Source organism: Microtus pennsylvanicus, chromosome 12 (assembly GCF_037038515.1).
Source record: "Microtus pennsylvanicus isolate mMicPen1 chromosome 12, mMicPen1.hap1, whole genome shotgun sequence".
NCBI classification, from domain to species: domain Eukaryota; kingdom Metazoa; phylum Chordata; class Mammalia; order Rodentia; family Cricetidae; genus Microtus; species Microtus pennsylvanicus.
The window spans coordinates 82,737,845-82,763,318 of NC_134590.1; the positions used below are offsets into that span (position 1 = coordinate 82,737,845).

At 47.0% G+C, this 25,474-nt stretch overlaps 1 protein-coding gene across 11 annotated transcripts in view; it reads right to left on the reverse strand.

The window, feature by feature from the left end:
• Nucleotides 1-3,085: 3,085 nt before the first annotated feature.
• Nucleotides 3,086-25,474, reverse strand: part of Sanbr (SANT and BTB domain regulator of CSR) — a 76,939-nt gene continuing 54,550 nt past the window's right edge. For 9 of the 11 annotated variants that reach the window (XM_075944501.1, XM_075944504.1, XM_075944497.1 and 6 more), the window contains one exon: nt 24,401-25,199. In XM_075944501.1, the coding sequence (XP_075800616.1) occupies nt 25,163-25,199 (37 nt within the window). In that variant the 3' untranslated portion in view covers nt 24,401-25,162. Of the gene's footprint in view, nt 3,781-24,400; nt 25,200-25,474 lie in introns of those variants that run through there. The other 2 variants (XR_012907338.1, XM_075944502.1) reach the window with 2 other exon arrangements.

Consider the following 25,474-nt stretch of genomic DNA (forward strand, 5'->3'; position numbering starts at 1 on the left):
TCCTGGGAAGTTTCTGGAATGTTGGAGCTTTCTGAGTTCCCTAGGTCTTAGAGCCTCCCTCCTCCCTCACCCCTCTTCCTAGAGGGAGTCTTTCTTTCTTTCTTTTTCTTTTTTCTGTTTTTTGGATTTTTCGAGACAGGGTTTCTCGGTAGCTCTTTTGGTTCCTGTCCTGGAACTAGCTCTTGTGGACCAGGCTGGCCTTGAACTCACAGAGATCCGCCTGAGATCCGCCTGCCTCTGCCTCCCGAGTGCTGGGATTAAAGGCGTGCGCCACCAACGCCCGGCTAGAGGGAGTGTTTCAATCCAGAAGAAAGAGCCACACAGCACCAGGCCTCACCACCAATAGCCCTTTCCTGTGACCGCACCAGGATGCTACCCACTGGTGACATTTCCGTGATCCAGTCACCTCTCAAGCCTCCGACACAGCCGCGCTTCCTTCTCCTTTTGTTTTCCGAGACAAGGCCTCACTCTGTGGCTTCAGATTGACTTGGAACTCACATATAGTCCAAGCTGATTTTGGACTCAGAGCAATCCTCCTGCCTCAACCTTGCAAGGGCTAGCATAGGATTACAACTGCAAGCATCGAGCCTGGCATCACATGGCATTTCATACCCAGATCTGAAGAGGGGCACACACCAACACATGTGACGTGAGTGCTCAGAGCCTGTTAGTGTGGCCTCAGGGTCCTCTCCGTCAGTGTGCTACCGTCCAGGGGTTTTAGGAGAAAATACTCAAGACCATGAGCTTCAGGATGGGGACAAAATACAGAATGCAAAACTTTCAAATGATAGAGGAAGAATTTAAAAATCCGACCAAATAACAGAAAGCCAATAAAGGGGAGGGGCATCCTATTTAGCACTGTGAACTTGACACAGCCTAGACTTGTCTGAGAGGCTCCATATGAAGGCACTACCCAGATCTGATTGGCCTGTGAGCATGTCTATTAGAGATTGTCTTGATTGTTACACAGCTCAGTCCACTGTGGACGGGACCCCGCAGGAGCCAGCCAGCAAGCCAGGAAGCAGTATCCTCTGTGGTTTCTGCTTGGGCCCCTGACTTCCCCCCAGGTCTGTGGCCTGGAAGCATGAGTCACATAAATCCTTTCCGATTCTATCACAGTCTCAGAAAGGAAACTAAGGAACAAGGGATCCTGAGATGAGTCTTTTTCTTTCCCCTCCCCAGACAGCTCCCAAATAATGACATAGAGATTTCTTATTAATTATGAAAGCTCAGCCTTAGCTGAAGCTTGTCCCTCAGTCTTATACCCATTTATTGTAACCTACATTCTGTCAAGTGGCTTGGTTACCTCTGATCTGTACCGTATGTCTGACTTCTCTTGAGTCCCACTGGCCTCTCTTGCACGCCTAGATTCATCCACCTCCCACTTGCCCTCTCTGTCCGGAAGTCCTGCCTATACCTCCTGCTTGGCTATAGGCCCTTCAGCTTTTTAGCACACCATTCAGAGTAACACATTTTCACACAGTACAAATATTCCACAGCAAGGTCCTCCCCCACCCTGACTGTGCCTCTGTGGCCTTGCTTCATTGTGTGGGAGCCCTGAAGCACTTCTTAATATACTGGGTCTCGGGTACCAGATACTTACTGCCCACCCTCTCTGATATCCCATAATACTAATAAACAAATAAACCCAAGTATCAGGTCCTTGGCATTGCCAAGAGAAAAATAGAATTGTGGGTGCTGGGAACACGGCCTATTTTCACACGCAGCAAAGAATGAAGAGGAGTTGCTCACCTAACCTGGAGCACAGAGAAGAAAATAATAAAAGACCCAAGGAGAACTGGGCTGGGCAAACTCACGTTCTGCAAGCCAGTGTGCAGGAGGATGCTCTCATCAAAGAGTCTGAGGACCAGCCTGAGTATGGCTGATAAAACAGTAACTCACCTCTCTGCAGACTGCTGTTTGTTCCTGGGGCTGGGAGCAGGTAAGTCTTCATATGTGGGATTAGTTTGAGCTGCTGAGCGGTGGGATAACCAGCTACACAGCGGCAATGAAGCAGCTCCCAGGGGCTGCACTGTGGGTCCAGGGCCACAAGGAACAGCAAGAACAGAAAGGTAAGATCCTCTGAACTCAACACTAGAGCAAAGGCTGTGGCTTGGAGAGCATTGTGGCCAGCACGGGGGATACTGTTTGTCCTGCTAGTACAGACACAATAAGTCACTGTGTGTGTGCGTGTGTGTGTGTGTGTGTGTGTGTGCTTCTTTGTCCCATAAATTGCTAATGATCCCACAGGTACCCTGAAGACAGGATTATGCATAAAAAGGCTCAGTATTTTCAGAAAAACTGGGCTATTATAGTTTCCTTTATTAACACTTTATTACAGACAACCTCAGTTAACTTCAGAGCTTTGGAACCCTTCCTTCCTCTTAAATATATATTTTAGTTCTTAATGGATTTTAGAATCTGTAAGAAAACCCCAAGTATGAAGTCCATGTACCCCAGGACAGAGTCTCGTGTGAGATCTAACTGCATCTTTTTAGCCTGTGGAGAGGTAAAGAAAAGTAAGTCTTAAGATTAAAAGAGAACACTGGCATTTTCAAGTCTGGGCCTCTAGAAAAGTATCTGGACTGGAGATAAAAATATAAGATTTGTTTGCACAGAACACATTTGATGCCATGAGTCTTCATGAATGTAAAGAGGCGGAGAATTTGCTAACTTTAACTAAAGCTCTAGGGTTCCAGGCGCTGGGAGGACGTATTTTATGTCTATAGTCACTGAGGCCAGAGCCTTTATTGAGAAAATACCTCCCTCAGACTGGGCTGTAGGCTCACTCACAGGGATGTGGGCATTCCGCCCCCAAGAGACCCCACTGGGAAGGCTTTTTACTCTTCAGGGATGAGAGCCCCCTCCCCTAGTGTTCCCCGGACTTTATACTGAGCTCCTCCCTAAGTCCACGTGCAATTAGGGCAGAGTTCCACGTCAGAGGTGGTAGGATCCTCAGATGAAGGGCTCCTGATCGCCTCTGCCCCCTCAGCCTACAATATACGACATCCCGACTTTTAAAGAGAAGACGGGTGTGTGTGTGTGTGTGTGTGTGTGTGTGTGTGTGTGTGTGTGTGTGTGTGTGAATTTGTGGAAGATTTATTTACTTTTTATACAATACGCATTACCGTGGTTTCATTTTAATGGACAAGTCACATGATTGAAAAAGCAATACGTCATAATAAAAGCTATAAGTTAAACAGGGCAGAGACTGGGCGAGAGGCTGTCGTCACTCCCTGCGAGCTTGGTTCTGTCCTTTCAGTGAATCCGTAGTTGTTCTCTGTAATTGAGAACAAAAGATGCTGACGCTGTGCGTAGAAATGCCCAACCCTCCTTCCAGGCATGCTCAGGCAATTGTTCACGCACGTTGAAAGGCGCTATAGCACCGATTAGGAAATAAAATCATGTTGCGCATGCTCACAAACCTGCCTTGGCCGACCGCTTTCCACAAAGAAAGAAGGGTGGGTGTGGTCTTGTGTCCCCCTGCAGCTGACGGCAGCTGAGAACACAACGGAGCTGGAGGACGACTTGAGAACAAAGCCTTTGCACAGTCTCCAAAGCCGAGCGTGCTGCCTGCCGAGCGGAGTTCCAGGCACGGTCTGCAAACCGCGGCTAAACCAGGGACTTCGCTTCCCATCTCCGTTGAGGAGGAAGTTGATTTTTAAGCCTGTTGTTCAAGGATGAAGAGACATTGAACTTGAGGTTTTGACACTTGAGTCTAAGTCGGCTTTGCAGCCAGCTACTTCTGCCGTTGGCCTCCCTGTAGCTTGATGTCCTCATCTGAAAACAAAACCAAAGAATCATCGCGATCCTTCCCAGCTCTCTAGCATTATTGCCATATTGAAAAACGAATATAGAAGTGCAATTTACACAAATCAAATACATCCATTTTAAGCACTCAGTTCCAAGCTGTCTCGGCAACTTCTATGTAAATTATGGAGTATTCTCATTACCCCGAAATGGGCTTTCTATTTCCTCCATAGTTCTCTTGCTTTTGCATCAATTCCCCGCTCCCATCCTCAGCCATAGATGGACTTGCTACAGCTACAAAGAGTGTTGCGTATTTTAGTTTCATTAAATCGCATGCACAGGATGTATCTTACTATATTTTTGGCCATGGTAAGATATGTATAATAAAAAGATGGCGAACTACATACATTGGTGCGCTCTCCTGGCACAAATGCCATGCTAATCTTTACCAGTGTTGCAATTACTATTTGTGCTGCCAAACAAACACAATATGAAAAAGGTTTTAAAGATCTTTTAGGCTCTGTGTGTGTGTGTTGGGGAGGTAAAAGGGACTGCGGTTTTTTGATTCATGACTGTTATTTCATACTCAAAGTATAGTTTTCCCATATCTTAATTAGAAATGTTTTATTTTTATTTTATGAGTGTTTTGTCTGCACATATGTCTGTGCACCACGTGTGCCTGGTACCAGTGGAGGCCAGAAGAGGGCGTCAGATCCATTGGAGCTGGAGTTACAAATGGTGTGGGTGACCATGTGGATGCTGGGAATTGAATCAGGGTTCTCTGGAAAAGCAGCCAGAGCTCTCAACTGCTGAGCTTTTCCAATTTTTAATCTGTAAAACTGTTTTATTAGTATACATGAATTATACATAATGTCACACATGTACACGCATGTATTTCTATCATATTTATCTCCCATTAGCCTTTCTCATTCCCTCCCACCCCCATTTACCCCTGCCTCTCTACTTGGCCCATGTCTACTTTCATGTTGTGTGTGAATGTGTGTGTGGGGGGGGTGATATTACTGAATCATGGGTGAGAGTTTGTTTACAGGAACCTGGGCACCTCACTGGTAGCCACGCCACTGAAAAAGTCTCTCCCTTTCCCATCAATCACTAACGTTGTATAAATACTCTAAAGAGACAGAGCCCCATGAGCCCCACCCCCTCCTGTGACAAACTCTTGACCTACCCAATCGTGTGCAGGTAATCACAGCTGCTGAGTCTGCCCGCAACATCCACGGCAGGGCCTGGACGTTAGCAACCTGCTTTCCTCTGGTTCTTACATTATCTTTACTCCTCCCCTGAGCCTTCGAGGGGTGACAGTGTCCCACCTGTGGTTGGACAGGCCACAGTCATTTATTCTCTCTGTTCTGACTGGCTGTGAGTCTCTGCAGTCACCTCTGACCATGGCAAGAAGCCGCCTCTCAGGCCACACTATTTTATAGACATAGCTATGGTTATTTAGAAAACGAAAGACCCATTGGTCCATTTGGCAAAACAACAGGAATGGCTTCTCCACTAGGTCACGTGACATCAACAACCATGAACGTCTGACTTGGTTCACAGCATCGGATTGAATTCTGTGCTGGCTCGTCACATGTCTGCTTGACCCAAGCTAGAGTTATCTGAATGAGGGAACCTCAGCTGAGGAAATGCCTCTATAAGATCCAGCTGTAGGGCATCTTAATTAGTGATTGATAGGGGAGGTCCCAGCCCACTGTGGTGGTGCCGTCCCTGGGCTGGTGGTCCTAGGTTCTATAGGAAGCAGGGTGAACAAGCCAGTAAGCAGCACCCGCCATGGCCTCTGCATCAGCCCTGCCTCCAGGATCCTGCGCTGGTGTGAGTTCCTGTCCTGACTTCCTTCAGTGATGAACAGTGATGTGAAAGTGTGAGCCAAATAAACCCTTTCCTCCCCAAGGCGCCTTATGATCATGGTGCTTCGTCACACAACGGAAACTCTAAGAGAAATTCCTTCGGATGAAGCAGATATTAGATATAGAAAGCAGTTGTGTACCCCCTAACAGCCCACTGTTGCAGCAGGGGGGGACATCTGGCCTGCTGGTCAGTATCATTGTGCACGGGGTCTATAGCTAGCCCGACAGTCAACTGTTGATGACAAGTCTCCCCCAACATCTTGCACAGGAACGTTTGGCACTACCGGAGCCAGCAAGCAGGGAAGAAGCTCCCAACGTGGTTCCAGTTTAACTTCTGTGTGTCCTATGGCTAAAGCATATGGTGTCTTCCGTGGTCTCACCAGGGAGTTCTGGCGGGCAACTAAAAATAGTGATCTGTGTTGTTTTGGAGGGGGTCACAGGTCTTCTTGACCAAAAGCTCATAGAGGGTAGCCTGGGATTTTCATTTAATAACCCGAGGCTTCTGGAAGAAGCTTTATTGGGCTGGAGAGATGACTCAGCGGTTAAGAGTACAGGCTGCTCTTCCAGAGGTCCTGAGTTCAATTCCCAGCAACCACATGATGGCTCACAACCATTTATAATGAGATCTGGCTCCCTCTTCTGGCCTGTAGGCAGAATATGCAGACAGAATTCTGTATACATAATAAATTAAAAAAGAAGCTTTATCTAGTTACATTCCATTTTCTATTGTTGTAAAATAAACAAAATTTACCACTTATATTATTTGTAGACAAATCTCATGTAGACAAATCCACGTTGGCCTCAGACTCACTATATAGCTGAGGATGATTCAGAACTTCTGATCCCTTGCCTGTGCCACCACCCGTTTTCTGGGTGCTGGGGAACTAAACTCAGGACGTCATGTATGCTACAAGGTCCTCTACCAGCTGGGCTACATCCGCAGCCCATGTTGGTCATATTTAAGTCATAGCAGCGTGTCACCCACGCTGTATCTCATTAACACTGCCATCTACCTACAAACGCCTCTCACAAAAATGAAATGATCTATGAGGCGGGGTGCCCTTCTGTACGCTGTCAATGTTTTATTATCCTTGGCTAATAAAGAAGCTGATTTGGCCAATGGTCAGGCAGAATGGAGCCAAGTGGGAAATCCAAGCAAAGATACAGGGAAAGAGAAGGCGGAGTCAGGGAAATGCTGGCAGCTGCCGGGGAAGCAAGATGTGAGGTAATGCCATGGCCACGTGGTAAAATATTGAATAATAGAGATGGGTTAATTTAAGATGTAAGAGCTAGTTAATAATATGCCTGAGGTAATAGGCCAAACAGTTTGTAATTAATGTAAGTTTGTGTGTGATTATTTGGGACCGTGCAGTTGGGACATGAAAGTGCCACCTCCAGCTACCGTCTACCTATGAAATAATCCACTTTCTCGCCTCCTGGCAATAGCTGTCCTTCCCATTGGTAACTAAGTTTTAACACAAATCCAGGGGATGGAGGACATAAGCTTTCAGATCACAGCAAACCCTCTGCCCTGTTTGAACAGGCTTTTTATTTTGCTGATGAAACTTATGGGTGTTTTCTGTCCTGGACTCAACCGCTTTCAGATATAAGATATGCAAATGTTTTCTCCTATTCTTTGGCTGCCTTTTTCCTTTGCTCATATTTATTTGTTTTGAAACAGGGTCTTGCTGTGTGACCCAGGATGGCTTTGAACTTCTGCTTCTCCTCTGGACTGCTGGGGTTATAAGCATAAGCTGTCATATCCAGCTGAGTCTTTCAATGCACATTAAAAAATTCCCATGGAATCCAATTTGTCTATTTTTTATTATGTGGGCCTCTGTTGTCATATTCAAGAAATTACTGTCAAATCCAGCACTGTAAAGCTTTGATCTATATACTTCAAAAGATTTTTATAGTTTTCAGTCTTTGGTGATTTTGATTTAATGTTTGTTTTGGCTTTTTGAGCAGCATCTTACTGTGTCGCTCAGACTGACTTACCCTGGCAGTTCCTCCTCAAACTCACAGTTCTCCCGTGCTCTTCCTGAGTACAGGTGTCCGTCATATGCCAAAAGTCGAGCTAAGTTTGTATACAACACGAGCTAAGCGATCCTGATCCATTTTTAGGCATGTGGATACACGGACTTCCCTTTCTTTCAGAAAAAGCCATCCTGCTCCGAATGGTCTGGCACCTTTGTCAGAAACCACTTGGGTTCATTTTAGACCATGTCGTGTGTCTGTATGTCAACGCTACACTGTGTAGTGCTGGGATTTAAAATCTACTCTTAAATCTACTAGTGATCTTAGAGTAGATATTTTTAAAATCTTGGTATTTCAATATAAAAGTTAAGTCAGCAGCCATGCTTCAGTTTTACACAGTATCTGTTTACTGGTGAAACAGGCCAGAGGCCCTGCATCTTCAAAATCTACTGTGTGGACCAACGAGATACGACATTGCCTCACGAAAGCTGGTGTCATCAACGGTGATCCATGGATGGTAGGGTTGACGCTTTGTAATGAGGGCGGCAGGGCCGGCGTGATGGGGACAGAAGACTGACCCACACTGGACATTCAGCAAATACATCACTGTATTTCAGATAATTATAGCCAAATTCTCACCAAGAGAAGGGTAAACATTTAAAAAATGGAGAGTTAGAGTGAACCCATCTGTGTGGGACTGGGTTTAGAATCGTCAGCGTGTATCACTGGTCACGGGACAGGCCTGGGTTTAGAATCGCCAGCGTGTATCACTGGTCACGGGACAGGCCTGGGTTTAGAATCGCCAGCGTGTATCACTGGTCACGGGACAGGCCTGGGTTTAGAATCGCCAGCGTGTATCACTGGTCACGGGACAGGCCTGGGTTTAGAATCGCCAGCGTGTATCCTTGGGTCATGGGATAGGTGAGTTGTTTAGAGAAATAGAGCTACATACTTACACCTTCTCTTTGAGTTCACGGAGTGAGTTCGGAAGCTGAAACACGGCAATACAAGCCAGCTTTAGGAACCAGACAGTTTCCTGATGGCTCTGGACTCTGAGGAACCAGTGTTCTGTGGGGAGTTGATTCCAGAGAGAAATGGGGAGAACTCACTGAGCCCAGAGCATCCTGTGCCAGCCAGGATGGAAGTGTCCAAACAAATGAGCCAGAACCAAAGATGGAGTCATGTACCCCGTGCCCAAACTGGGGATAACTTAAGCATAGAAATAATGAGGTTCATACATTATAATTCTTTGAATTAAACGAACCCTATGCTATAGAGACATTAGTGAATTAAATGACTTTTATAGAAAGGCTTCTTAGCAGCTCTCATATTAATGGCCAAAGAGGGACCAGCCAAAAATAAAAAACACCAAGGATAGCCTTTGCTGGAGAGGTTGTGGAGAAAGGGGTACACTCATCCATTGCTGGTGGGAATGCAAACCTGTGCAACCACTCTGGAAAGCAGTGTGGCGGTTTCTCGGGAAATTCGGGATCAGCCCCTGGACCCAGCAATACCACTCTTGGGAATATACCCAAGAGAGGCCCTATCATACAACAAAAGTATATGCTCAACTATGTTCATAGCAGCATTGTTTGTAATAGCCAGAACCTGGAAACAACCTAGATGCCCTTCAATGGAAGAATGGATGAAGAAAGTATGGAATATATACATATTAGAGTATTACTCAGCAGTAAAAAACAAGGACTTCTTGAATTTTGCATACAAATGGATGGAAAATAGAAAACACTATCCTGAGTGAGGTAAGCCAGACCCAAAAAGAGGAGCATGGGATGTACTCACTCATATTTGGTTTCTAGCCATAAATAAAGGACATTGAGCCTATAATTCGTGATCCTAGAGAAGCTAAATAGGAAGGTGAATCCAAAACAAACATATAGGCATCCTCCTGAATATTAACCTTCATCAGGCGATGAAAGGAGGCAGAGACAGAGACCCATATTGGAGCACCGGACAGAAATCTCAAGGTCCAAATCAGGAGCAGAAGGAGAGAGAACACGTGCAAGGAACTCAGGACCGCGAGGGGTGCACCCACACACTGAGACAATGGGGATGTTCTATCGGGAACCCACTAAGGCCAGCTGGCCTGGGTCTGAAAAAGCATGGGATAAAACCGGACTTGCTGAACATAGCGGACAATGAGGACTACTGAGAATTCAAGAACAATGGCAATGGGTTTTTGATCCTACTGCACATACTGGCTTTGTGGGAGCCTAGGCAGTTTGGATGCTCACCTTACTAGACCTGGATAGAGGTGGGTGGTCCTTGGACTTCCCACAGGTCAGGGAACCCTGATTGCTCTTCGAGCTGATGAGGGAGGGGGACTTGATCGGGGGAGGGGGAGGGAAATGGGAGGTGGTGGCGGGGAAGAGGCAGAAATCTTTAATAAATAAATTAATTAAAAAAAAAGAGGGACCAGCCATTGTCGCTTGTCCTAGAGCCTGAAACTGGGATCATGAATAAAGTATGGATAGTTGAGTTGTCTCCACATAAGATATTCATCACAAAGAAAAAAAGGAAACCAGGCATGATCATCACAGGAGGCAGAGGCAGGTGGATCCCTGTGAGTTCAAGGTCAGCCTGGTCTACCCAGCAAGTTCCAGGACAGCCAGGGCTACTCTGTCTCCAAACAAAACAAAACACGAACAACAAAAAAGAAAGAAATAATTTGACAGTGGAGACAAGTGGAAGGCAACATAACCACGTGACCCAATTTACTGCGGTGACATCGTGTGGCGCTGGAGAATCAGCAGAGAGATGTGTCCCAGACTGTATGTTATGAGGTGCTGGGTGGTGCACACTTGGGTGCCAAAGGCAGGACACTCAGGTGTAGGCTACCTTGGGCGTCACAGTACAGTCATGTCTCAAGAAACCCCAAGCTGATGTAAAAACACTCAAAGGCGTGAGGCTGTTGAGGCATCCAGGCTGTGCAGGGTAAGAGAGCCTAGAGCGGCAAGGCGGTACGGTCCTAGCAAGGTTGGGTCCTTCCCCTGCATGAACATCCCTGGCGCAGGACACACAACTCCACTGTGGCTTCTGGGCATGTGTGGCAGGTTTTCCCACCATTTCTGCAACTTTTCTGAAAGTTTAGAAGATCTTTTTTTAAAAAAAAAAAGCTTTACTTTCAATTAGTTAATAAATAATTTTGAGGCAGGATCTCACTACGTAGCCCTGGTAACCCTCAAACTCACAGAGATCAGTGATCCACTTGCCTCTGCCTCCTAAGTACGTGAGTTAGTGGCACACACTGCCATGCCTGGCTTTGTGTCGGGGTTAGTATGTGCGTGGGTGCAGGAACCACAGAGGCCACAGGCACTACAGAGCCCTGGCTGGATTACAGGCAGTTGTGATCCACCCGACGTGGGCACTGGGGTTCAAACAGTCCTCTGCAAAAGCAGTGTGTTCTCTTGACTGCTGAGCCATCTCCTGGAGCGAAAGAAATAACCCTTCAAAAACATTACCACGAGGGGCTCAGTCATTTCCAGGGCTGAGCTGGTGGAGGACACAGATGGCTCCCCCCATCTTTGTGGGGCGCACAATCAATCAGGAAACCACCTGACACCTCTGGCACCAGGCAGTTAGACACCATCTCAGGTGCTACCTGAGGTTCCTAGGCACTGGCAGGAGAGAGAAGAGCCGTTCGGCTGGGGTGGGCAGGACTCCACCAACTAGATCCCGGCCCAGGACGGTTGGGCATCATCATGATGAGCAAGTACAGGTTGGGGAAATGGAAGAGAGAGAGGCAGAAAGGTTCATGGGCTGGGGAGAAAGGTGGATCTGAAGAGCTGAAGGTGGAGGAACAGGTTAATGGGAATGGCCAGGGCTTGGTTTGAGGTCCTGAGGCCCTGAAGCAGCCAAGGGGGCCTCTGTTGACACCTGTGGCTACTGTCACCACTGAGGGCCGTGCAGAGGCCGGTAGGATTGGCCGCCACCTGGAGCCATGCTGACATCCAAGGGCCATGCTGCTGCAGGGGCCATGGCAATCCCAGTGGCCTACACGGCCACTCAGATGCCACCAGCGCAGGGACATCCCGGCCCAGGGTGCTGCCAAGAACCATGTCTGGGTCTGTGGTCTGTGGTCTGTGTTGATGTCCCTGGCCCAGGTTGCCACCAAAGACCACATGGATGCCCACGGCCTAGGTCACAACCTGTGACCATGTTGGCGTCCATGGGCTGTGCCGCTGCTGGGGCAAAGCCTACTTGAGTGGCCAGTGCTGTCACGTGAGGCCATGGTATTATTCAGACCAGGGCTGCTGCTAAGGCCATGTCTGGGTCCGCGGTCCTGCAGCAGCCAGGATCTGAGTTGATGTCCGTGGCTTCTGTTACCACTAAGGGCTGTGCAGATGACTGGGGTCTGGTCAACACCTGAGACCGTGTCGCCAGGGCCATACTGACCCAGGTGGTCAGTCACTCAGACATTCGAGCAGACACTTGAGCCTGGGCTGCCGCCTAGGGCCATGTCTGAATCAGTGGTTCTGTGATGATGTCTGTGGCCCGTGTTAGCAGAGAGGATCACTGGAACCACGCTGTGTTGAGCAAGCTCCGCCTTCACCGACCCTGGGATGATAACTGCTCTGCCCTTTGCTGTATGTATACTGCAGCAAAAGAGCTGGACCCGCCCTCAAGGGAGATCCTCCCACCCCCACTCACCACAGGCGTGGACCGCACCTGGGCAGCACACAAGAGCTGATCTCCCTTGTCTGCCACATAGTGGCACTGGTGAGAGGAAATGCCCACCTGGTACCACCTGCGGCTGGCCCTGGGGTCACAAGAGGGGGACAGCTAGCCCTGACCCTCACTGGCTGCAGCACACAAGAGAGTGGGCTCTACACCTCGTCTGGGCAGCACACTAGAGTGAGGAATGGAGGTGAGCAAGCCCCGAGGGAGTGAGAGTAACAGTTACCCCAATCCCTCGTCTGCCATGTGGTGGCACAGGTGAAGGAACGATGCCTTCCTCCCTTTGACTTCTGCTACCTGCGGCAGGAGAGAGAGCTGGCCCTGGGGTCCCAAGAGTGGGAGAACTAGCCCTGCCCCTTACCGTGGGCAGCAGTCAGGAGAGCAGGTTCTGCACCTGACCTGGGTGTGGGCACAGATGAGCCCAGGGGGAGGGCACAGGGGCAGGAGAGCTGGCCCCACCCCTGCCAGCTCTGCACCTTGCCTGGGCAAAGACAGGGAGCTGCCCCCCCCCCCAGGGCCAGAGAGCAGAAATGGCTCCGCCCCTTGAGGCAGGGGCACTGGGAGAGCTGCCGAGGCAGCGTTGGGGAGCTTGTCCAGGAAGTGCAGATGAGGGAGAGCTAACAAGCTGACCAGTCCAGCTACCACCCAGAACCCAGGCCCAGAACCAGGGCCCAGAGTTGGCCCACCCCCAAATCCACCTCATCTATGAACTGTTGGAGCATGTGAGGGGACGAACCTACAGATCCAAAACTGTAGGGTCTCCATGACACAGGACAGCAGCAGGATATCCAGAGAAGCCCCAGGGAGAGCTCATTATTGGCCAGAGGCCTCCAACCTGATCAATGACTCAAGCAAATGAACACTTGCAAGATGAGTGGACACACCACAGCCGCCAAGACAGTTGTTCTCTCTCTGTCTACACACACACACACACACACACACACGCACACACACACACACACACACACACACACACACACTGTGACTCAACAGGCCACACCACAGCCGCCAAGACAGTTGTTCTCTCTCTGTCTACACACACACACACACACACACACACACACACACTGCGACTCAACAGGCCACACCACAGCCGCCAAGACAGTTGTTCTCTCTCTGTCTCCACACACACACACACACACACACACACACACACACACACACACACACACACACTGCGACTCAACAGGCCACACCACAGCCGCCAAGACAGTTGTTCTCTCTCTGTCTCCACACACACACACACACACACACACACACACACACACACACACACACACGTTTTTGTTTTGTCTGGTTTTTCTCCTAAATTTGGTTTTGTTTTGGGTGGGTTGCAAGGGCAGAGGGCAGATGTGAGGGGAGCTGAATGGGATCAGAATGCTTGAAGTAAAATCCAAAAAGAATAAATAAAAGTTAAAAAGGAAGAAAATGTTTCTGCTAGAACTTACAATTCTGGCCAGAATTAATTAGGCCAAACCACTCCTGCCTCCAGGTTCCTGCCTAGAGTTCTGGCCCTGACTTCCCTGAGGAGTGTGACCTGTGACCTGTGAGAAGACAGACACTATGTTCTCTCCGTGTTTATGGTCATGTTTGTCACAGCAATAAACTCTGAGCAGGTGTTTCAGGATCCTTAACCTGCATCCTGTTTCTTCTGGACCTGTGCTCTCCTGTGAACCGTCTTTCCCTTCTGGAGTTTTGAGATGGTGGTCACTGGGGCCAAGCCGTTGCAGAACTCAGTATAGCCCAGGGTGGCCTCAGACTCCACGGTTCTTCTGCTTCAGCTGGGGTTACAGTTGTGCCAGAGCAGCTGGGGTTACAGATGTGCGAGAGCAGCTGGGGTTACAGATGTGCCGGAGCAGCTTCCCACTAGGCTTTGTCTCTTCTGGTATTTTCACTTACTGCCTGCTTGTCTTCTGTAGTGAAAAGAGTGGACTTTTGCCCAGCGGTCGTCCATTATGTACGGTTCTCTGGTCCAGGTGGACTTTATCCTACTTAGCACACGGAGTCTGCCATGACCCGCCACTTTTTCGAATGCCAGATTCAGCTGTCTAGTGCTGTTCTTTAGAAGCTGTCCTGAGGTGAGATGCCGACTCTGTAACACACTACATTATGTTCTCGAGCTTGTCTCAGGGATCTGTCAGTCATACAGCTTGTGTTTGACTTTGCTTTCTTTGTCAGATATTCAAAATTTCATTTTAAAAATGACTTTCATTACAATTTTAACATTTTGAGAAATCTTTTTATCACCCAGAGGCTCATGTGTGCAGCAGAGCACATTTCTTCTAGGAACGTTAAAGAGGCACACGATAGCACCACGGGCATCTCCCCAGCTTCCCAGGGTAGTGCTTAGTAAGACAGTCTTAAGTCCAAGTTTATACTTTGGTTCCTCCACTTAAGACCAACGAAAATGACACAGCCCAACAAAGGAACAATGGTTCCTGTCTGACATGGTTGGGGTCCCAACTGTCCACCTCTAATGAAGGGTTTCCTTCCCCGGGTTGTTTTCCCAGAGGGACCCCTCATTCTCTGTCTCCTTTTGTAGAGGTGAATCTGAGGTTTCCTGGTCAGAGCACGACACTGGGGACTAACCTCTAATGTTTAAACCAGGCTCAGGTGAGACGGAACTCAGCGGAAAGACTCCCTGATGTTCATGGAGCAGCCAGTCCCCAGACAGTCACAAGCCCGGGGTACACCTCACTCACGTGCTGTGTTCTCATTCCGACCTGGAGCCAGAATTTAGGAAAGGCTCCCAACAGATATCCTGAGCATGGACAGGCCTGTCAGCAGGACAGAGCTCGGGCACAGCTTCCCTGCTGCAGGCCTGCAGTCACGAGGAAGACATCGTGCTTCCCTTCGCTAGGCTTGAGCACAAGCCCTGATCATGTCTCCATCACCAGCCGCCATTCAGTTTATAGACTGTGTAGCGCTCTCTTTCTTTAGATGGGGTTCACTCTAGCCCAGGCCGCCCTGCAGCTTACTGTGTAGCTGAGGTTGGCCTTGCAGGGATCCCAGTCCCAGCCTCCCAGAGGTGCAGACTCAGACATTATACATTCACCCTGCCGGGCTAGTCTGTCCCTCGTCACCAAACTCAATTTTCTTTAACGGTTCTGATAGATTATTTTTTCCATGTGAATGTATATTCATTTAGGTACCAGAAGAAAATGAGAACTTATTTTTAAAGTGTTTTATTACATTTGTATGTAGTGTGTGTATGTTTGTGTCATGACACAGAGGTCGGGCCAGAGGACAACCTGGAGTCAGTTCTCGGGGTCGACTCAGGCCGTCAGGCTTGGCGCAGGAGACTTTACCCACTGAGCCATCTCACAGGTCTGAAAGATTCGGGATTTATTAGAACCACACCTCTGGAAGTTCCTCCTCTGAGCTTCCAGGTGCTAATGATTCTAACTGCTTTCTTTCGTTAGTTCAGCTTTTACCTCAACATCTCCTTTAGTTTCCCATTTCTTCACGTTTCTTTAGCCAGTTCCTTTACAGTAAACCTCTTTTGGAATCCTGGCATAGTTTTTCCTCCCTCCTGTGGGCTGTTCACACTCTATTATATAAACAATGTAAACTACTAAGAAGAAGATGGACTACTAACACAGATAAGGTAGCTGCACGCTGAAAGGCATTTAGAAAGTGTCGGTAACCCAGAACTAAATAGCGGCGTTAGACAGACTGTTCACTGGGTACGAGCACTCGCTGTTCTTGCAGGGGACTGGATTTGGTTCCCTCCCAGCTCTTAGGTCAGGGACTCACAACTTCCTGTAGCTCCAGCTCTAGAGGATCACATGCCCTTTTCTTGCCTCTGTGGGTACTGCACACACGTGTACACTCACACACAGGCCTGGATAGAGAAAGGAATCCAACCACAGAACCCCGACAGCATGCACACACGCAGACACATCCTGTGGCAGGCAGCCGTCTGCTGGGCACTGTGGAGGGAGTCAGGGACGGCGCCAGAACAGCTCCGAAAACAGAGGAAAGAATTAGGTCTCTACTTCACACCAAACACAACACAGACCCAAGATGATCTCATCAGGTCTAGTGACAGCCTCCTGACCGCATTCCACCTAAAGTGAAAAAGATAAACCCCAAAACTTCTAAAAGTAAACATTACAGTAAATATCAGGAATAAAGATGGCTTCTTAAAGAGACAGAATCATAAAGAGGAAAAGTTAATATATTTAATTATAATCTAAATTAACTTCCTCCAGGTCTGTTGGCTCATGCCTGTAAAAATGATTTTGAAGGTCACGACCCATTGCCAGGTAGAGCGACACACACCTTTAATCCCAGCATTCAAGAGGCAGGAGCAGGTAGATCTTTGAGTCTGAGGCCAGCTGGTCTACAGAGTAAGTTCAAGAATAGCCAGGGCCACACAGTGAGATTCCACCTCGAAAACTAACAAACGGGAGAGCTGCTGTGAATTCTAGGCTTATCCTGGGATACCATCTCATAACACGGAGAACTAAACAAAAACGGAGGAAAAAAGCCTTCTGTGGATCGTTGACAACCTTAAAGGTAGAGATATTTATAATCCATATTACTAATAAAGGGCCGACACGTAGACATATGGTAAGCCTTAACGCTCAGTGGAAAAAAACAGATGCTCTTTAGACCTTAACACATCTGTCCCATCCAAGACCTAGCTGTTATCAATTTGATAGTATTAAGAAATGTTTTTGTTTTGATATGTTTTTTTAAGGTAGAGTCTAACTGTGTAGACCAGGCTGGCTTCAAATTTGCCATCCTCCTGCCTCAGTGCTGAGATTAGAGGCATGCGCTACCTTGTCCAGCTTTACGGACTGGCTGAACTCGCCTTCCAGATTCTCCTGCATGAGGACGCAGCTCAGGGGCTCTCAGTAGACAGCATGAGCTTATCTTAGTTTTTGACTTCTAGTGCTAGAGAAATAAATCTCTTTCTTACAAAGTAGCTTATGGCATTGTTATTAGCCGCACAAATGGATTAAGAATGAGAAGAAACCCAAGTGACCAATAAACATACAAGCATACACTTAACCTCCCTAAGTAAGTCTCCAAACAAAAACGATGACACTATTCCACTTTCTCTGGACTAGTGAGAACTGCAGTTTGTCAGGACCTGTGGTATTTGTAATAAACTTACAAACAGTAGCACCCGAGGGGAGGAATGGGAAGCATGAAGGTAAGACCGGCAATGGGCAAAGTGAAAGCGTATTTCTATGCAGGGACTTTATGGGCTGCAGTTGAGCCTGGTAAGTCAGTGTCGGAGGGAGCCTTCATCCCTGCCCCCTTATGACCACGATGAGCAGAGCTTCAGAGCACAGCCTAAGCCTCTGTACTACACCGCTGAGATTCTGTTATTACTACAACAGGACTATCCTGACTGGCAGGAATGCTGGTGGCTGGGCAAACGGGCATCGGGTGCTGCTGGTAGGTGCCCATGCTGGAACAATTCGGGAGGAGAACTTGACAAATTGCTGACATGCAAATCCATCAGCTAATATATTCATGAAAGAATTTCCAGAGGGTTTTACTGGAATGTTAAGGGGAAGAAACTGAAGCTAGGTGTGGTGACACGTGTCTGTAATCCCAGCACCCCAGAAACTCAGACAGGAAGAGCGTGGGTTAGAAGCCAGCCTGGGCCACATAATAAGACACTACTTAAAAAGAATAAAACCAAAAGCAAGCCTGAAATATAATATCAACATTTACTGACAAGAAACAGATACATGTATTTTAGGAGATTGCTAAACTAGATTGTACTACTGAGTGAGTAAGCTTCAGCTCCCTGTATCAGGATGCATCACTCTAAAAGTATGCTTTCGGAGCTGCGTAAGGATGTGTGCAGTATGAGGTCACTGCATGAAGGCTGCACACACCATTCTGATGTGGAGGCAAAGTATGGAGGCACAAATGACAGGCATCAGGGCAGTAAATAAAAAATTCAGTGCAAGGTTTACTTCTGGGAGGATGGGTGTGTGGGATGTTTTATTTCTACGACAATTGCTAGTGCTGTTCCGTTGGGTTACTAGGTGGTGGGTACATTGCTGCTGTGTTCCCCCGTATCCATCCCTTCGTCCCATCTCTGAAACAGCGTCTATGGACATCCTGGGGTAAATCTGCCCTGCGTTTCCCACATCTGTGTCTTTCCCACTTTGGTGGACAGAATGAGGATGGAGGTCAGGCAACCAGGAGGTTCGAGCGCAGACTGGCAGGCTAGGTAAGCTGGAACTCAGTTTTACACATTAGAGGTTAATACAAGTATTTGCTGAAAGGAGGAACATTCGGTTTTTAAAGTGTCTGAACTGATGTGTCTGCCATGACATATTTAGGTATTTTCTCCTTTACTGTTTGAGATTACTAGAGCATATGCCGACAGAACCTGCAGAACAGACACATGTGCAGGTCTGCCCATCTCATAGTGGGCGAGTCTGGCTTCAGAAGGAAACAGACTTTAACAGCAATGTTGTTAAGTAGCCTTCCTTGCTCCACTTCTCCTTTCCTTCTAGACTTCTCTGTGTGTTCTGGCAGTTTCTCTCTCACCAGTTACTTCTACAGAACTTTGCTTCCTACTTCAGACAGTTCACACATGCATGCTTACATAAAGCCAACCCTGAAAACTGAATGTGTACATAACCCAGGCCACAAGGCGAGGCTCTGGCATCAGAGTCCACGATTTCCTGAGTCCCTATGCTCCTGAGCATATTTGTGGTGGAGGTTAGTGCTTGTCATTTAAACATGACCATGTCAAACATCAGTGTGCTTCTGACTCCACTCGAACAAGAATCACCTGTGAGCTTTAAAATATAATGTTACCCCCAGCTCCAGAGCCACTATTAGAAGAGTCCCAGCACCTATCTGCCAGAGAGAATGAGGCCTAACTTAAAAAGCAAGGCAAACGACCATAAACTGAGCTCCAGTACTGACTGCGGCTAAGGTGGTACATAATAGAGATTTCTCTCACATATTTATCCTGATGTACAATAATTCAGACAGGTGGCTGACTACATTTCTTACTAAAGAATTAATTTTGTTAATTTATTAAATTAGAGGAAATATATTAATCATAGGTAGGAACAGAGTTCCAAACAATCAACAATTTCACTCAAAATTAACCTGTTAAACCGCCATGTTTGTTCCGGCTGTTCCTTACAGACACAGAGCAATTCTAACAGAGCTGGGAACCGCTGGCCTGCGTCAGTGTCCTGGCACAAAACAATGCCAAGAGATCACAGGGAGGCAGGCAAGGCAGGCCATGAGGGCAGTGAGCACAGCACCACCCTCCCGATGGGTCCAGACCACTCCCTCCCACGGATTATTCTAACTGCCCTGCAGAGAAGGAACACGTGGTCCTTCCGGTTCTCCTTTCCCCCTCTTTGTGTTTTCCCGAGATTGCTGGCATCCATTAAACCTGGGTTTCTTCTAATTCTGTTTGATTTGGTTTTATTTGGATTATTGCGTTGGCGGAGAGGTTTGTCGGCCAGAAAAACTAAACACTTACTACGTGTCAGGCTGCACATCCACGTGTGCTACACATACTGATGGCTAGTGACCGTGTCACCGAGAATGCTCGTGTGTGTGTGTGATTGCCCTTAGACAAGCTGCCATCTGTGGGTCTGCTCACCCATAAAGAAACAGATAAGAATATTGTCCTGTGCACGATGATGATGCGCATGAGCACTTTGCTCACACTCACTCACTCACTCACTCACTCACTCACTCACTCACTCACACCCACATTCTTTTGTCTATTCTGACCTTTGGAAGACAATTTGCTGCAGTGTCTGGCTGGCTAAGCACTGTCTTTGCCCTTAGGGCTCCTGGGTGGGTTTTAGGGGGGTGGTTTCCCTCACAAGTGATGAGCCGCCCTTCTCAAGACTGTCAGCAATGTTAGTATACTTGTGTGTGTGCATGCATGTACGTGCTGACGTCTGTGGAACTTCTTAGCTGTGCTGTTTTTGGCTGCTTTCCACTCTGATCTTTCCTTTCCCACATTCGTTACTACTCAAAGGCATCACCTCCAAGATTCTGCTTGTTCATTTTAAATATGAGTGTATGTGTTGTGTGCAGATGTGTGGAAGTTAGGCTCCATCCTGTTGTGATTGTTCGTCACTTTAAGAGACAAGCCATGTCCTCTCCCTGCAGCCTCTCCCTCCCTTGCCATCTTGGCTTCTCTCTCTGTTCCCTTGTCTGCTCCCCCCTTCTCTCTCTCTCTCTCTCTCTCTCTCTCTCTCTCTCTCTCTCTCTCTCTCTCTCTCTCTCCCTTTCCTCTTCCTCCTCTTCTTCTCTTCCTCTTCTCTCATTTCTCTCCCTCTCTTTTCCCCCTTCTCCCTTCCCTCTCCATAACCCCCTGAATAAATATTTAACCTCACTGTACATGTCATGTCTATCCATGTCTCTGTATACTTCCCGCCCCGCCTGGGACCAGCTATTGCTCGGGGACCAGCAGCCATCTCTGCCTGGGACTGGCTGCTCTCAGGGCCCACTGCCTGCCGCCACATGGCCTGCTACCACCACTTGGGGACCTACCGCATTTCTGCTGCCTACTGCCGCCGGAGATCTTGCAGCATTTTTAAAAAATCATAACACATCCACCTTGTTTTTCAAGACAAAGTCTCTCAATGGAAGGCTAGCTTGACGGGCTATTGAGCCCCGGGGATTTGCCTTTCTCTGTCTCCCCAGTTGCTGAGATTACAAGCACAAGACATCAGACCTAGTTTTTCTACACAGATTCTGGGGATTGAACTCTGGTCTTTTTTCTTATGCATCAAGTACCAACTGATCCACCTCCCAAACTCTACATATTATTTTTATAAAAATGTAAGAAAAAAGGTGGATGAAATATAAGGGTAGAAAATGATTGTATGTGCTAGGTGGTTGTGGCACACACCTTTAATCTCAGCAATCAGGAGGCAGTCACATCTCTGTGAGTTCAAGGCCAGCCTGGTCTACAGAGCTAGTTCCAGGATAGTTAGGGCTGTTACACAGAGAAACTCTGTCTGAAAAGGTTACATGAGGCTTTGGTGGGTTAGCTTGACGGCTTGCTTAGCAATCACAAGGACCTGAGTTCAGATCCCCAGAACCCATATAAACACTGAATATGGCTGTGTCTACCTGAAATTGTAGTGCTGGGTCTCTCACAGAGCAGAAAGATGGCAGGCTCCAGGTGAGTGCATAACTCCGTCTCCATAAATAATCACTGTGGGGAGACTGAGAGAGGCCTTTAGATTCATGGCTTCTTCCTTGAAAATGCCACGGCGCCTGTCTATTCACCACGCAAGCACCCACGTGTAGAAGCTGTTGAGAGGTCACGTGGTCACAACTGTGGCTTATGTGGACCGCCACTCTGCTTATATTCGGTAGGTTCTAGCAGAACTCAGTGTGGGTCTACAGGGAATCTCTCTGGGTGACCCATCGTGAGATAAGAATCTAGAAGCTGTGAAGGACACTGCTGCCATGCTGGGACAACCGCAGGTGACCTCCCGAGAGACGCAGCTTGGTATCATCTCTTCTGATCATTGTACACTTTGAAACACTATGGTAGTCAGAAAGACAGGGGCTCACTCTTTATACTGGGAGACGCTGCACACATGTCAGACACCTACAGAAACAAACTCTGATAGGATGGGAGTGTTGTTTACATTGGCAATGGAAAGGATCCCCACGAGAGTGACATCTAACCCAAATGTGGTTATCAGACAGCCTTGCAGACTACGGGAATAGCTCATATCCAAGTGAAAATGCACCTTACTCATTGGGAAGAATGGTAGCTGGGGTGTGGCCAGTAAGAGAGAAGGTGGGAAAGGAGGAACTTGCAAATCTAGGCTATGAGGCTGGATTCATCCTGGGTGGCTGAGTGGATTAAAGCATAGTGACAATTGTGAAAATTAAGGTGTGAACACACAGTTACTCATTCTTAAGGCCCCAGGGTTGCTTTCTGGGTAACAGATCACACGAAGTTAGGGTTTGTAAAACTCCGTCAGATATGACAGGTGGGGGTGCTGAGATGGAGAGGAACAGGTTCAGGCGCTTCCTTTCTAGGTCCACACGCGAGAACATCGATCCTTGTTAGAGCACAGCACGAAGACTACCCAGGACCACAGCGACCGCACAGAGACCACGGCCATGGAGAAACCGGGCTCAGTTCTGAACACAGCCTGGCAAACAGGAAGTTACGGCCAAGAGCAGAGTAGGGTCAGTAATTGGAACACTTCCCCCACAGAAACTCAAATTATAGGAAGAGGTACAATTAACTTTTGCCTTAAAGAATTTGAAAATTTCTTCCAAATAAATAACAATATCAATGCAACAATAGATGATATTTATGGAGAGATTTCTATTAATTTACTCACTCCCAATAATTCTGTAACATTATCCTAGGATTAGCTTCCTCTACCAACCACATTTTAGGGAGACTGGAGGAACTAACCCATCAGAATTGGACGAGCTAGGTAACACAGTGCCTCTGGCCTGGAAGAGGCAGAACAGTTGCTGAATGATAGCTAGAGGTTGACTCAAGAATTATTGCCCAGGGGGCTGGAGAGATGGCTCAGAGGTTAAGAGCATTGCCTGCTTTTCCAAAGGTCCTGAGTTCAATTCCCAGCAACCACATGGTGGCTCACAACCATCTGGGATCTGGTGCCCTCTTCTGGCCTGCAGGAGCAGGCATACACACAGAATATTGTATACATAATAAATAAATTAAAAAAATTATTGTCCAGTTTGGAGACAAAAGGCTTTTTAATGCTTAAATATGCCATCACCAAAAAATACGACAGCTTCAGCCTCAGCTTCTAAAACAATTATATAGCTCACAATTTCCAACTAAACATTCAAAAGAAAAGGGACGAGTACAGTGAAGACCGTTCATGTGCTGTTTCCACTCACTCCTGTTAGTGGGAGCAAACCAGGCTCCTGTGCACCTGTTCTACTGCTGAACTGCATGCCCGGACCCTCTGTGGTATTTCAGACCTTAAATGTTTGGCTAAATGTTCTGAGACAGGTCCTGAATGTGGGATTTTCCTACTTCAATTTCCAGAGTGACGGGGCATGCCATCACACTCCCATGATAACCGTGGAACCTCGGCATTTCACCTCACACACAGCTCGTTCTCCAGACTTCTCAGACAGCAGAACCAGGCAGACCAAGGGACTTTCTACATGGTTTTTGTCATTGCCATTTATTTCAACTAAAGAAGTATAAACTCAGAATTAATGTAAAGAAATCCTTAAAATACTTGGCAGAGGAGATGCCTGTCCATGTATCACAGACAGACCCGAACTAACCAAACACATTCTGTATAGAGTCAGACTATAACCAAGTCTGGTTTGTTAGTATCAGTCTCCTCGGGACTTCATCATCAGTGAAAATCCCAAAGCAGGCTCCCTTCTGATCACGCTGATCACAATGGGCCCGTTCACACACATCCAAACCCTGCTATCAGAGACCAGCAGCCAACTGCAAGGCTGAAGAATAATGAGACCACACATCGTGTATTAAGAAACACTTTAAAAAATAAATATGGTATAAGCTATTTCCACAGTATCAGATGACTGAAATATATATAACAAAATCAGACATTAAAAACATAATTATCAAATAATTGAACTTCATATAACAACTAAAAGATACACTAACAATTCTAATTTCTTTTTGTGTGAACTGAATGTGAGCTGAACTGTTCTTTCAAACTGCTGTCCTGTCCCACATCACCAAGGCCTGCTCTCTGAATAATTTCCAAACACATGATTTAGTGCATGCTCACAGTCTGGAACAAAATTTCCTGGGTATGCTATGTACCTGGTTAGAAAAAATTAAAGCATGATCTACAAAATAGTTGATTTTATTTTTTTGAATGTATGAAATTTCTAGCCATCTAATCTATCCGGGACTTTTAAGACACTCCTAAGTAACAAGCGACTGTAATTGTTAAGGGGTTGTTGAAATAGGTTTAGAGAGCCGGGCGGTGGTGGCGCACGCCTTTAATCCCAGCACTCGGGAGGCAGAGGCAGGCGGATCTCTGTGAGTTCGAGACCAGCCTGGTCTACAAGAGCTAGTTCCAGGACAGGCTCCAAAACCACAGAGAAACCTTGTCTCGAAAAACCAAAAAAAAAAAAAATAGGTTTAGAGAATAGATGGGTCAGAGAGCCATACAAGCGAATGTTACAGAACCGAAATGATTCTACCCTAAACCATCACAGGCTATTCTAGGAAATTTGGGATGTCACTAGCTTCAGAGAAAAGAAACTAATGAGCAGTAATTCAGGCTCAGATGACCAACTCAGAAGCATGAAGAACTGAAAGAAACAAATTAACACTGTACTTTCCAGTAAAAGCCTGAGAAGATGGACACGTCTGGAAAAACCTCGTCTTGAAACTCCATGCGGCTTCAAGATCTGTCGTGCCTTCATATGCACATAGACCTACATTCACATCACTGGGTAGCGTCATACAGGACTCACTTTCAATGCTATTCCTAAGACTTAACAGTCCACACAATGGCAATCGGCACACATGCACGTAACACTACCAACTGCAACCCTTCATTTCTTAAGGTCTTTCCAAAACTCAGTCATTTGACAACTTAGGCCTTTTCTCTTTCAAATAAATAAAGGGTAACAAATATTAGGAATCTTGACTATGTAAAATTTGTAATTATTTTCTACACAGCCTAGAATTATACAAGGAAAAATGTATATAAAAATTTATATTTACAGTTAGGTTTTAATGAAGCCTAACTATATATCTGTCTTGGCATGATTTACGCGGTTTGCAGGAATAACTAATAAAACACTTAGAAGTCATGTTTTTGAAGGTCTTCAGGAAATGAACAATTTCAGATGTCCAGGAGTGTGCCTTCTCTCTTTTTATGTTTAAGGGTGCTTTATGCAGGACGCCCTTGACCAAAACGACTTTTAGACCTAGATTTTTTAAACAGAAAAGAAAGTCAGACTCGCTCTGGAACAGAAGGCTATTGTTGTTGCCTCAGCTTGTCCGCTTGACAATATCAACACTCAGTGAAACTGTATGCCGCTCATCAGTGAGATACAATTTGAAATTCAAACTTAAAAAATGATTTTGAGAGAGAATCTAGTATGTAAACTGCACAGTACATGCCAGGAGCAGCACTGTAACGGAACACACCAGTGTTTCTGGGGGACACAGATGGACACTTGGGATGAGAGCCGTAAGAACT